Source organism: Neoarius graeffei, chromosome 1 (genome assembly GCF_027579695.1).
Source record: "Neoarius graeffei isolate fNeoGra1 chromosome 1, fNeoGra1.pri, whole genome shotgun sequence".
Lineage (NCBI taxonomy): Eukaryota > Metazoa > Chordata > Actinopteri > Siluriformes > Ariidae > Neoarius > Neoarius graeffei.
Window position 1 is genome coordinate 81,202,859 of NC_083569.1, and position 15,101 is coordinate 81,217,959.

General features: G+C 42.0%; 1 protein-coding gene across 3 annotated transcripts in view; it reads left to right on the top strand.

The window, feature by feature from the left end:
* The window catches only part of svep1 (sushi, von Willebrand factor type A, EGF and pentraxin domain containing 1), a 283,771-nt gene that overhangs the window by 143,768 nt on the left and 124,902 nt on the right, over positions 1–15,101 (top strand). For all 3 annotated transcript variants that reach the window (XM_060937264.1, XM_060937110.1, XM_060937184.1), the window contains 4 exons: positions 3,098–3,292; positions 6,624–6,742; positions 10,176–10,305; positions 10,531–10,638. In XM_060937264.1, coding sequence (XP_060793247.1) covers positions 3,098–3,292; positions 6,624–6,742; positions 10,176–10,305; positions 10,531–10,638 — 552 coding nt within the window. The remainder of the gene's footprint in view (positions 1–3,097; positions 3,293–6,623; positions 6,743–10,175; positions 10,306–10,530; positions 10,639–15,101) is intronic.

Genomic DNA, 15,101 nt, shown 5'->3' on the forward strand with positions numbered 1-15,101 from the left:
AACAAGGGCGTGTGGTACAAATTGGTACAAATTGTTAAGAGTCTAAAGATGCCAACAGATATTTTTAAGTGTGTAATTTGTTTTCATTCAAGTGATACTGTAAGTAAAAACATGCATGGTCAACCAAGTGGAGTTTGTTCCACCATCTGGGTGCCTGTATTGGAAAGAGTCTTGATTCTAGTCTTTATTGCATCTTGGCCAGGGCTGGGTTGAGTTGGGAGGGAATGGGGAATTAAGGCTGGATGGACTGGTCCATTTTGGTTTTGAAGGCAAGGATCATGGTTAACTCATCCAGCCGCAGGCCAGTCCGGATCCACAATTTGCAAAAATCGCTACTCCTCCTACAGGATTGATTGGATTTTGATCAAACTCACACACAGTGTTCCCCAGGTGGGTGTGCATAAAAGTGGTCAAGATGGTGGCATCACCTGTCATATTTACGATTTTATGGGTGTCTGAAATTTTTGGATGACTCATCACACCAAACATTACTGTTTGTAAACTGCCAGGATGTTTTCACTGAAACTCACCCAGAAGACTCTAAAGACATATTCCAACAAGAGTTGTTCACCAGGTGGTGCCACCTACCATGGATGAGGCTACACAGGGGTCATGTGCAATTTCACAAAAATCACTAATCCTCCACCAGAAGTGATCAGATTTTGATCAAACTCATATGGAATGTCCCCCAGGTTGGTATGTATAAAAGTTGTCAAGACGGTGGCACCGCCTGTCATATTTTATGGGCGTTTGAAAATTTTGGGTGACTCATCACACCAAACACTATTGTTCATAACCTGCTAGGATGTTTTTACTCAAACTCACCCAGAAGACTAAAGACATATTCCAGCAAGAATTGTTCACCAGGTGGTGCCACCTGCCATGGATGAGGCTAGACAGGGGTCATGTGCAATTTCACAAAAATCGCTATTCCTCCTACAGGATTGATCGGATTTCAAACTCACACACAACAACAGTGGCCGGTATGAGCTCCAGCCTCATTGAGGCTATTTTTTATGTCTAATGCAGCTGATGCTGAAAGGGTGACATGGCTGAACTAGGGGCCAATGAAGACAAGTCAGGCTGTTGCATTCAAAAGACCTAATGTGCAATAAGAGCCACCAGGAGGGTGTTTCAGTAGTTCAGTCTTGAGAGAGTGAACCAGTACCTGAGTGGCCATCCTCCTTGAAGAGAAATTGTTGACCTGCATGATTGCAGCAATGTCCAAACTTGAATGTCCATACCAAACTTTAGTGCTTATTCAGAAGGAGTGATCAGGAAGTCCACATTGGTGGCTGCAAGGTCAAGGTGCAGATGTTTCCAGCAGGTCAGTGTTGTTGTGTTAGTGTAGGCTTTAGGATTTAATTACTGATGAGCTGTCATCCATGACGAGAGACATCTGAGATCTGAGACTCTGATGATCATAAGAAGAGGAAGATTGGGGTCTCAGCTGCATAACAGTGGTATATCATTTCACCACGGGCACTAGGACTAGGCCTTGTGGTACACAAAATTCTACATCGAGGTGAGAAAATTTGGATTATTTTAACTTTGATGCAGCTAATATCAGCTTATTAACCAATCAGACAGTGATATAATGTTTTTCTTCCTCGACATTGACATTGACATGCCCATTGCTTTTACTGTCATGTCTCAATTTTATAAGAAACAAACTAAAACCCCAAATGCCACTGGTTTCAGTTTGGGCCAGTTCTTGTCTTTGAATGTGGAAAAACAGTGTTAGTGAATGAGGCGCTGAGCCAACTTGATGCTGTCTCTGTTTCTTTCGCACTCAGGAATCTCACCTCAGCTGTGTGCTTTAGCATGTGCTGTAGATTAGCCTCAACCACAAGACAAATCCTAGGGAGCTTCTATGGCCAGGGCTTGTCTGCGACTCTCTGGCTTCTCTGTGCTCTGCCTCCCATGACTCACTCACTGTGCTCCGTTTAAGTTCCAGACATCTGCTGAGCCAACCAGCCAAACCTCACTAGCTGCTGTTTATCGCTTTCCATTCCTCCATCCCTCTCCATTTCTCTCCATCAGACTGGTCCTACAGCAGACGTTCATGTCACACTAGTGGCTGACCTTGTGGTTACTGCTATTTGCTCTTCTATATAGGCACATATTCAATGTAACCAAAGGGCACGAGGAGCTCCAGAGCATTTCACTGCCCACTTGTGTTTGTTTTTGTGCTGTCAGTCATATTGCATCCAGTCTCCCAGTACGTCTGCTAAAATCATAGCCAAGCCTCTCAAAGAGAGATGTTGTTCAGGATGAAGGCTTCTTGCTGGCTGTGTGTGTGTGTGTGTGTGTGTGTGTGTGTGTGTGTGTGTGTGTGTGTGTGTGTGTGTGTGTGTGTGTGTGTGTGTGGCTTTTCTACCACTGTGTCCAAGAACACAGAAACCCCATGTTTCTGTAATAATGATGTGGAGAAACTCTCTCTCTCTCTCTCTCTCTCTCTCTCTCTCTCTCTCTCTCTCTAACTAGTCCTATGGAAACTATGTCCCCAACTTTTTAAGAACATTATCACACCCTAAATATACTAAGTTTTATAAAGTTTCTTCAGTGGCGGTGTTACCAATGTTATGCCACTTGTCTTCATCCATGAAACAGTTAAACAATTCATTAATTAAAACACATTTTCAGTAATCTTTATCTACTAACATTTAACTGTATTTCTCCAACCTTCTAATGGCTACCATTCCTCTTGTTATGATTTAATCTCAAAGAGCATCATGTGGTGCTTTTAATCACAAAATAAATAATTCCTTTCTGCTTCGCTAACTCTGCTGCCTGACATTGCTCCTGTGTTCTGTCGGCTCCAGACAAATTAAAAGGAATTTTAAAAGCTGCGTCATTTATTTTTCTTCATTTACTGGAGCCAATAGAGGCCTTGCTTAAACCATTATGTACGATCGCTGTCATGGGTGAAATCCAACATGGTAACATAATGTCAAGTGCATTGAGTTATAACTTTGATTAAGTATCTGATACACTCTCAAAAATAAAATTAATTGATCCCTGATCTGTTACTCTGACGGGTGTGTGTTCTCAGCCCAACTCTCAGTTCCTCCCTCTTTATGTTGTCTGATTTCAGAGGTGCGTTGTTCCCCCATTGTAACCCTGGACCAGGTCCGTCTGTTACCTCCTGCCTGTAAGAAAAGAGCAATGCGGAGTGGAGCTGTGTGCAGATTTTCCTGTCGCCGTGGTTATCGTCTCCTGGGGAATCCTGAAGTGCGCTGCCTGGCAACTGGAGAATGGAGTAACAATATGCATAAAGTCACCTGTGCAGGTAACAGAACTGAGAGAGAGAGAGAGAGAGAGAGAGAGAGAGAGAGAGAGAGGCAGGCTGGTAGTGATCTGTCAGGCAGTGAAAGGCGTGCAGATGGGATGTCTGCTTCAGCAGGTGGTCTGTCTTTACTGCTATGACACCCAGCTGAACTTTCCATGTAATGCCCAGCAGGCTTAGTGGAAACTCCTCAAATACCATGCGTGCAAAAACTAAAGGATTCCAGCATGGTCCAGCATACACGGCTTGACACTGCTTGAGCCCAGGCAGAATCTGAGCAGAATTGATGGCTTCTGCTTTCTGTCACTAAGATGCCTTCTCCATCTGCACATTTATTCAGTTGGACAAGGGGAAGAAAAGGTTACATGCACCACTGTGAATGCGTGCGTGCCTGCCTGCCTGCCTGAGTGTGTGTGTGTGTGTGTGTGTGTGTGTGTGTGTGTGTGTGTGTGTGTGTGTGTGTGTGTGTGTGTGTGTGTGTGTGTTAGTGCACATGTTTGTGTGTTTTCTGTGTACGATTATGGCTGACTCCCAAACGGATGCTGTCGTGATAGACTGTATTGCTCTAATCCAAATTATTCTATCCACATTCACTGGATATGAGTAATCACGCACTCTGATTGGCTACTCTACTACTAGGATATCAGCTCATATACCGTGACTAGAGAAAAACAAAATGGCAGAGCGTGTTGCTGAACCAAGCAAGGACAAAATAAAAACTCTACTCGAAAACAAAACCCCAAAAAATACAAAAAAAGGTAACAAAACATGGAATAAAAGTATTTGATGGTAAGAACATCCTTTTTATTTTTCAAGAATTATCACATTTTTCACAAATTGCTACTGTCATTTCATCGGTTTGTTTACATTCTAAGCGGAAATTATTTTGTCAGACGTTTTTTATTAAATTTTTATTTATTGAATTTGCAAAACATAAAAATGCTCTGTTTCTCAAAATCCAGTGAATGTGGATAGAATAAAACAATTATTCCACTCAATCTCGTCGTACACGGCTTATAGCCAATACCAGCTCATGTATGACTCGATTTCATGGAATAACTGTTAAGTATTTCTTAGGCCTTTAAAGGGATAGTTCGGGATTTTTGACATGAATCTGTATGGCATCCCCATCAATAGTGCCGTGCAAACACACTGACTTACCCCTGACAGCATCCTGTGAGTCCAGTTCTTGTCCAGTTTTGGTCCAGACGAAAGTAGTCCGGCAAGTTTGTTGGGGTCACGAAAGTAAAACGTTTTTCGTCTCAAAACAGTATGTGTTCAAAAGAGTGATATATTTGCATCACAAAACCGTTGCCAAATAAAAAGTCAGACCTCGAAATCGCTTGGCACTATTTTCACTCCCTCGGTATCACTGCGCGCTGTCATGTTGACATCTGCGCAGGAATCAACACCTTTCCCATTGTTTGGCAGTGATTAGGAGTTCAGATCAGCGGCGCTAGCAAGCTAATTTGAGAGCAAGAACAGCGACAAATTTATCACCTTCTATAACCTATACAATAATATATTTGTGAAAATGGTGCGCACTTGCGACTATCCAGGCTGTAGCAACAAAGATGTGGCTGAATCTCCACACACATTTCACCGTCGTAGTCAGACATGTTGTCGCTAACTTTGCTAGCAGTAAACAATGTAGTGATGTGTCGGTCGCGAACGATCCGGTTCAAAGAGCCGGCTCTTTGAAGTGAATGACGGGAGCCGGCTCTTCGGTGGGAGCCGAGTTGGGGAGCCGAATTAGTTTTTTGTCCTTAGGTGCCTCAGAGAGAGAGAGAGAGAGAGAGAGAGAGAGTTCAGCTCAGCTGAAGGATGATTGTCTATTTGACAACCATGATCATTGTTTTGTTGCCATGAATTCCTAAAGCTCATGATATAAATTGTCGCTCATAAATTGACAGGTTCGGTCGGCAACCGCCTTGGCATGGCCAGATTAATCTGCGGTATACAACGAGACAGCAGTCATTATAACAGGAGCATATTTGCTGTTCCAGCGGCTTCTCATTACTGGTGGAGCAGAGTGCGGCACTTTCTCTTTTTACATGCGCTCAAGGTGCCACATATTTTGTTGCACATTGTTCTGTGTTTGTTAAAATAATTTCCAACTTTGCTTCATAGTTTCTTAGGCCTGATTTATACTTCATAATTTATTTTGTGGCATTTTGTTCAAGGTCGAGTGTGAAATAAAGCCATAAAGGATAAACAGTTGATGTCTTCTGTGTATTTTATATTGGTAATATAACACAGTTTTGCATTATGTTCGTGAGAAAATAATTTATTAATTGGTAAGTAAGTTTTATTTCTATAGCTAGAACATTGTTACACTGCTATACTTTACAAAGCTTTACAATGGCTACAAAAACTAAAAAATAAAATGGAAAACATCCTATTGATAAAATATAAATAATAATGTAATTAATTAACTAGTTAATTGCAGCAATTAAATCAAAAATAAAATCTCAGGAGCCGTTTGGGAGCCGAAAGAGCCGGCTCCTTATAGTAAGAAGGGCCAAAAGAGCCGGCTCCCGAAAAAGAGCCGAAATTCCCATCACTAAAACAATGAATGAAACAGCCGTGGCTGTTACCTGGCGGCAGCGCGCAATGATAAGAAGGGAGAGAAAATAGTGCCAAGCGATTTCGAGGTCTGACTTTTTATTTGGCAACGGTTTTGTGATGCAAATATATCACTCTTTTGAACAAATACTGTTTTGAGACGAAAAACGTTTTACTTTCGTGACCCCAACAAACTTGCCGGACTACTTTCGTCTGGACCAAAACTGGACAAGAACTGGACTCACAGGATGCTGTCAGGGGTAAGTCAGTGTGTTTGCACGACACTATTGATGGGGATGCCATACAGATTCATGTCAAAAATCCCGAACTATCCTTTTAAGGAATACGTAACCTGCTATCTATTCTACTACTGTATGTGTGTAGAATATGTGTGTTTATTCCAGACAAGATTTTCAACATGTCTTAGTACAGAAAGACAAGAACAGAAACTCAAAACTCACTTCTAATTCAATCAGCTGGTCGGACATCAGTATTCATTTCTATATAAAACATATTTTTTGTGGAACTTCTTCAGTCAGACGTGTTTGTAAACTGCACTTTAGTTCTGTATGAATGCATACTTACTGAGCCGCTGTGGAACTATTTTCTCAGATGGAAGGGCTTGGGATTAATTATTACCAATGTATTAAGTGTAAATCATCGCCTCAGTGTTGAGTTGATGCTCATTTTTTTTGCCCAACATAAATTCTAACTCCTTCAACAGTTATTTTAGTATTGTCTTATGTGGGCTTTGTTATCATTCTCACAGACTCAGAGCCTCCGTGGATTCAGTGTCCTGAGAACATCATCACACCGAACAACAAGCATCAGGGCTCCTCGAATGTCACTCTGAGTGCACCGGTACTGAGAGATAATTCTGGAGATGAGGCAAGTTTTATTTTGCTTTTCTCATTTTGTCTTCTGAGCTTTTGTTTCTGCTCAGAAACACAGAGAACAAGAAATAAGAGTAAGCTGAGCCTTGGCTTAGAGCTTAGATGATGTAGTAGAACCAGCTTATGTTATTATAATACACATAGTTGCATTGCAAACGCCTAGAAAATAACTGAAACAGTAAGTATTCTTAATTGGTTATGGCTGGGAATGTCTGAATGATCCAGTTCAACACTGCTGAAAGGTTTATCAGGGTTGTCTGAATTATCATGGAAACTTAGCAATGTTAACAATGATATTTTTGGAGACATACATGTGACTTGGTCCATGGCACTGACTCAGATTCCCTCACTAAAATGTCAGTAATCTGCACAGTCTCGTCTTGCTGCTCTTTCGTGTGCTCTCTAATTGAGCTCAAGACATGACGTAAAACTGTCCACTTTTGGGTTCAGTAAATCCACTCATGTCAGTTTGAACCATACTGTAATGGTTATTTATTGCTCTACAAAAATGAAATGCTTTACAGAGACAAACTGAAGCATTCTGAATGACTAGCCTTAACAGATGATTACTGGCCAGCTTTACTGGATTTGCTCTTACATCCAGAGTTTACAGTTGGAGCTCATGGCCAAGCAATCAGAGGTCCTTCATGTCAGCATCCCACATGGACTATTATAATGTTACTCAGTGACATGTTTATGTTACCAACACCAAAACGTCTTAAAGGCTTCATAAGAATGTTACTATCTATTAGTCAAAATATCATATTACTCAACTGGAATGAAATAACCAAACTAGCTATAAAGCTTTACCTTCAACTGTGAACAGGTCACTCAAATGTAGACAAATTCACAACAATACTCTACCCATCCATCCATAACCACTTATCCTGTACAGGGTCACAGGCAAGCTGGAACCTATCCCATGGGTGAGAGGTGGGGTACACCCTGGACAAGTTGCCAGGTCATTGCAGGGCTGATACATAGAGACAAACAACCATTCACACTCACATTCACACCTACGGTCAATTTAGAGCCATCAATTAGCCTAACCTGCATGTCTTTGGACTGTTGGGGAAACCGGAGCAAACCCACACAGACATGGGGAGAACATGCAAACTCCACATTGAAAGGCCCCCGTTGGCCACTAGGCTCAAACCCAGAACCTTCTTGCTGTGAGGCAACAGTGCTAACCACTACACCACCATGCCACCCCCACAGTGCTACTGAAAAACAGTTTATATTAATGAAGTTCTGCTGTTGCTGCTCAGTGGTTAAGGCTCAGAAGGTTGAGAGTTCAGATCCTGACACTTCAACCCCAGTTTCACCATCAGGACAATGGCCTGCCGGATAATTAGCTGTAAATGGAAGCAACCTGATCTCCAGAATATTTCTTATCATCTTGAGAGCTGATTCCCAAAAGTGACCCCTAAAGCAAAACCTTTGATTAATAATTTTGAATAGAGTTCCTGTTACATCCCCCCACAGTTGATTATTTTCCAATAAAAGCATGTCCAGTCATGTTGCATTATACTTCTTATATCAGAGCAATTTGCCAATGATTACAACTAAAACTAGAAGGACACTCAGTAGAGTGCATACCTCCACCAAGCCACATAATAGAATATCCTAGATCCGCACACATATCTGGATTTGCATCAAAATCTTATTGATTGGTCCTTGGCCTATGGCTCACCTTTCCTCAAAATGTCATCAAAATCTGTTCACGATTTTTTGAGTTACATTGGGAACAGACAAACAAACAAACAAGCAAACAAACGGAGGCAAAAACATAATCTCCTCCAACAAAGTTGATGGAGGTAAAAAAAACAAACATAATTTTTAAACATTTTTCGCTCATCCGGCCACAGGCCAGTCCGGATGAGCTTGTGCAACCACTCATCATACGTCCACAATTTACAAAAATCACTACTCCTCCTACAGGATTGATCGGATTTCAATCAAACTCACATGCAATGTTCCCCAAGTGGGTGTGCATAAAAGTTGTCAAGATGATGGCACCACCTGTCATAGTTACGATTTTATGGGTGTCTGAAAGTTTGGGTGACTCGTCACATTAAACGCTACTCTTCGTAAACTGCCAGGATGTTTTCACTAAAACTCACCCAGAAGACTCTAAAGACATATTCCAACAAGAGTTGTTCACCAGGTGGCACAACCTACCATGGATGAGGCTGCACAGGAGTCATGTGCAATTTCATGAAAATCACTACTCCTCCTACAGGAGTGATCAGATTTTGATCAAACTCATATGGGATGTTCCCCATGTTGATATGTATAATAATTGTCAAGACGGTGGTGCCACCTGTTATATTTAACATTTTATGGGCGTTTGAAAATTTTGGGTGACTCGTCACACCAAACACTACTGTTCATAACCTGCTAGGATGTTTTCACTCAAACTCACCCAGAAGACTCTAAAGACATATTCCAACAAGAATTGTTCACCAGGTGGTGCTACCTGCCATGGATGCAGCTACACAGGGGTCACGTGCAATTTCACGAAAATCGCTACTCCTCCTACAGGAATGATCAGATTTCAAACTCGCACACAACAACAGTGGCCGGTATGAGCTCCAGCCTCAATGAGGCTATTTTTGTTAACCTCTTTAAACTAAGTTAGTTCTTATTATCACTTTTATTTTAGCAGCTATAAACATTTGATCCTTCACTTTCACCTAAAGTTAATTGCAAAGAAAAAAATGTAGCTTGTTACAGAAAATCCACAAAGTACAAATCCTTGATCTTAAAAGCATTCCCATGTCAGAAAACCTAGAGGAAAACCTTTAACTCTGATTGATTATGTAGATTGCCTATGTAGTAGGTGTTACTATAGAAACAATGATATATCAGAGCAAGCACATTAATATAAACCTGTGATTTGGATTACACTATTGTCACTATTGTCAATGTTGCAGTTATTAAAAAGTAATAAGTAACTAGATAGATACTGTGACTAAAGTCACAATGATTTGCGCTAGCTCTTACAAACTGGGACGTCTGGTCACTGTACCCTATAGATCCAGAATGGTAAGAGATAGAGAATTATGCTTAGTGAGGAAAAAAGCCCATTTTTTATGGCTCATTCTGGTTCGGTGATCCGGATCAGCACCAAAAGTCATAGCAACTTAACTCAGCCCAGAGGTATTCTGCATGTGAAATTTGGGGATGATTAGTTGGAAACTGAAATAGAGTCCTAAAAAATGTTAGGAGGATAATAATAATAATAATAATAATAATAATAATAATAATAATAATAATAAAGTAGAAAGATCCTGAGTGAGAGTAACAATTTGTGCCAGTGCTGCTAGCACAAATTAATCATCACTTTCAGACTTCAGACACCTTCGGATTTGAGGCAGTGCGCTGGTACGTAGTATAATAATTATGTACTCTGTTTCATTTCTCAGGTTGTTGTCCAGGTCACACCCATTCTTAGCCCCACCCAGCCTTTCCCGATTGGCACAGAAGTCATCACGTACACAGCTACTGATCCTGCTGGGAACAAGGCCAACTGCTCCTTCACTGTCACTGTTACTGGTGTGTCCTGCTTTCCATCTCATTTATAACACACTGTACATGTCCAGAGGTTACTGTCCTACATTTTAAAAATGTATTGTTTTACCTGCTCCGTGAAATTCACTATTCTTTATCAAAGAGCAAGAAACCCAGTGCACGCACTCGACTGCCTTTATCTGGTCCTCAGTTTTTAGAGGACGTTGCCCTAATCAGCTTGGAATCCGAACAATGTTTCTATTTCCTTAGATATGGAGCCTCCATTGATTGACAGGTGCCGGTCTCCGCCCACCATTGAGGCCACAGACACAGAGACGCCAGTCTACTGGGATGAGCCACAGTTTTCAGACAATTCAGGTACACACCCACAGAAATGGAGCGTGAAAGAAAAAGAGAGTGAGTGAGTGTGAGTGAGTGAGTGAGTGAGTGAGATCGATGGAAATTAAGGAACCGAGATGGAGTTAATGAATAAGGGCAAGATATCTGCACAAAGTGTCCAGGAAAAATGTAGCCCACGATGGAAAAGGCCAGGATTCCGACTGCGGTGCCGTGAGAACTGAATCTATGGAAACCAGGTTTCCATGTGCCATGTGTTTGAATCAGACAGCTCCCCAAATCCCTTGTGAGCATGTGCTAGACCCATCACTTCAGAGTTTTAGAGCATTCACAGATTCAGCTGATTCACAGGCATTTTAGAGGCTCCTTTCAGGAAATGTTTTCCGACATAGAGAATTTATTGGATGAGATTTCAAGGCAGCGATAAGGCGGGGTCAGGGTATATTGCTTTGTTGGTTACAGGAGTGGAAAAATAGCAAACGAGGATCAACATATTGCATTTCTCTGTACTAAAGCAGGCATTTAAAATAAAACCTTCAAACTAAATGAAACATAGTAATGACCCTTAATCATGCCAGCACTATACACGCACACACGTGCAACTGGCCCACTGTGGCTACTCTGAGGCGCTCTGTCAACGTCACATCAACGTTAGACTGACGATAGCGCACTGTGGTTTTCCGAGTCCACACCCTGATGCTGAGCTATATTTAGGAACGAGTGGCGGCAAGCGGCACCATCCAGCAGACGCTGCTCCCAGACGTTTGTCAGACGGTTTGGAATGGCTCTGGAGCTTCTCTATGCACTGTGGAAAACACTGTGTGTGTGCGTGTGCATGTGTGAGTCATGCACGTGCATGCATGATCGTGTGTTTGTGTTTTGTCTACATCACTCTGAAATAACCAAAATAACCTTGTAACTGCACAAAATTAGGAATTTTATGACTGCCCACAGGTCTAGCAGTGATTTTGCTCTCGCACTGGTGCTTGTTGATCCTCAGACAGCACACTGACTGCATTCACGGGTCAACGTGACCCTGTATATTAAGGTTTTTGGTACAGCCAATGAGAATCGTTTAAACAGCCGTAAAAGGGCCTGTCAAAGGTTTACAGATTTATCTGGGATGAACGTTCTGAGGAGTTATTTTACACTTTTAACCCAGCACAGAATTTTGTTTGTAATTTAATGGTTCCTAAAACTTCACTGGAACCTTTCTGAAAGATTCGTCTTTTTATATTAGCGTATACCACAACACTGCTGAATTCTCAAATCTGATTAGTCAGAAGGTGTTTAATATTCTATATTATTATACATACAGGACTCTTTTTCGATGGAATAAAAACGTGTTCTATTCCCTTCTAGCAGGTTTCATTCATTTGGTTTGATAGCATGCAATATTGTTATCATATCGCTTATCCTACTTGTATTATGTCACTCTACCCAATGGAGAATGAGGGTTGAATATGGTTTATGATATTGCATGGTTGTCAAAACAACATGATGTCACACGTCAGAGATAGAAAAGTTACATGCTAGTGAGCGACTGTGATTATTTATAAACAAACATGGCCACCAGGGTTGCTTCGTTAAATATGGAAGATTTTGAGAGAATTTTGAAAGAGAACGACGCTTTGAACACCAAAAGGAATGTGTATGTATCCATCCATCCATTATCTGTAGCCGCTTATCCTGTACAGGGTCGCGGGCAAGCTGGAGCCTATCCCAGCTGACTATGGACGAGAGGCGGGGTACACCCTGGACAAGTCGCCAGGTCATCACAGGGCTGACAAACAACCATTCACACTCACACCTACGGTCAATTTAGAGCCACCAATTAGCCTAACCGGCATGTCTTTGGACTGTGGGGGAAACCGGAGCACCCGGAGGAAACCCACACAGACACGGGAAGAACAGGCAAACTCCGCACAGAAAGGCCCTTGTCGGCCACGGGGCTCGAAACCAGGACCTGCTTGCTGTGAGGCAACAGTGCTAACCACTACACCACTATGCCACCTGTGAATCTCATCTCATTATCTCTAGCTGCTTTATCCTGTTCTACAGGGTCGCAGGCAAGCTGGAGCCTATCCCAGCTGACTACGGGCGAAAGGCGGGGTACACCCTGGACAAGTCGCCAGGTCATCACAGGGCTGACACATAGACACAGACAACCATTCACACTCACATTCACACCTACGGTCAATTTAGAGTCACCAGTTAACCTAACCTGCATGTCTTTGGACTGTGGGGGAAACCGGAGCACCCGGAGGAAACCCACGCGGACACGGGGAGAACATGCAAAGAAAGGCCCTCGCCGGCCATGGGCAGGGGCGGTCCGACCGGGCAGCCGCCCGGGGCGGCATCGCGGGGGGCGGCACGAGCGCGGGCGTGGAAAAAAAAAAAAACGGTCCCAAAAAAAAAAGGTCCCCCCAAAAAAAACCCCGGAAAAAAAAAAAACAAGACGGGCGGGGGGGGGGGGGGGGGGGGGGGGGGGGGGGTGAACATTTTGGATGGGGAAGCCCAATACCAAAGTTGTGCAGGTGACGTCATCAGTGTGTGTGTGTGCCTAACTTGTCGTAGCCCCATAATATGCACAATCCCGCCAGCGGAACGTTGTACTAGTCATCAAAAAGACTTTACTACCATAGTACTACACTACTATGGCATTACACAGAGTCTTAAGTAATACATTACGACTTGATCATTGCCATTCTGGTAACAGCAAATTTATAACAGGCCGTGTCCGCGACGTACAACACACGATGAGAAATGTTTAAACGACCATGTAAAGCTGTTAACATTCTGTTGGCTAATACAGAGCCCAACGCGGGGGGGGGGGGGCAGCAGGGGGTTTCGCCCGGGGAGTAAATCACTCTAGGATCGCCACTGGCCACAGGGCTCGAACCTGGACCTTCTTGCTGTGAGGCGACAGCACTAACCACTACACCACCGTGCCGCCCACCTGTGTATGTATTAAAATAATCATTATAATATTGGCTGGCTTTTTTTCCTGGTATATAAGATATATTCCATTCAGTTTTCGACTTGTTCAATATCATGCTAGCTGAATGGAATATACCTGATATACCTCAGCCAATATTATGTAAACAGCAGCTCTGGCCATATTACACTAATTCACTCATTCCATGTTACTGTACCTACACTCACTGGCCACTTTAATAGGAAATTGTTCTTGATTCTAAGATTCCTGTTCTTAGCTGCAGAAGTGGAACCCAATGTGGAAGTGGAACCCGCTGTTGCGTGCTGGGATGCTTTTCTACTCACTATGGTTGTAAAGAGTTGCTATGAGTTGCTATATCCTTCCTGGCAGCTCGAACCAATCTGGCCATTTTCCCCTGACTTCTTTTATCAACCAGACGATTCCACCCACAGAACTGTCACTCACTCAATGTTTTTTGTTTTTGCACCATTCTGTGTAAACTCTACAGACTGTTGTGTGTGAAAACCCCAGGAGATCAGCAGTTGATGAAATACTCAAACCAGTCCATCTGGCTCAAACCAACACCCACTCCACAGTGAAAGTCACTTTGAGATCAGAATTTTTCCCATTCTGATGTTTGAAGTTAACATGAACTGAAGCTCTTGATTTGTATCTGCATGATTTTATGCATTGTGCTGCTGTCGAGGGATTAGCTGATTAGAGAACTGCATAAAACACTAGCTGGCTGTTCCTAATAAAGTGGCTGGTGAGTGTATAGTAACAACCTACACTAATAACTTACATAATCTAATTAAAACATTGTTACTTAAAAAGAGAAAAATGTATAATAGGTTAAAAGGTGACGTCTTCTCGAAAATGCTGCTTGTTTAACGTTTATGGAAGGAGTCACCAGTGTGAGTGCTCACTTTGTAAAAGTCAGTAAGTTTTCCGCCACAGAAAAGGCTTGAGGATATTGGATTTTCTACCTTAAAGTTTCTCAGTAACATGACAAGCTGCATTTTTTTTGTCACATTAACTTGAAAGTAAATTTAAAAAAAGGATTGGTGGTGAGACTTGGTGAAATGGTTGGTGAGTAAACAACTGTTTATAGCTGTGATAACTGAAAACAGGAACTAATTTGTTTCTTGGATATTCCAAATGGTTAAAAGTATGGTATGCTGTTAAGTAAATTAAAATGTAACTAATAGGGCGTTGATAAGAAATTTGCCATGATATAAGAGGAATTAAACACTATGCACCGCATCACTCCACTCACTCACTGATGATCTTTAAACAGTATAATAGCACAATTTGTTATGATTTATTGCTTAAGTAATAAACTTGAATACATTTCTGACTATGGATCATTAAAAATGTAAGATCTCACAGTGAATATGAAACAGTTCTGTAAACCTTATCCCTACTTACTTACCAAATACTTGGCACACCAGTTATGGCACTATTGGTTAACCATACAGGGCTGTGCCTCAAAAACTGTGTGATAGAGTCAATATTTATTTTTTTTTAAATGTCAGTCAGCTAGTGA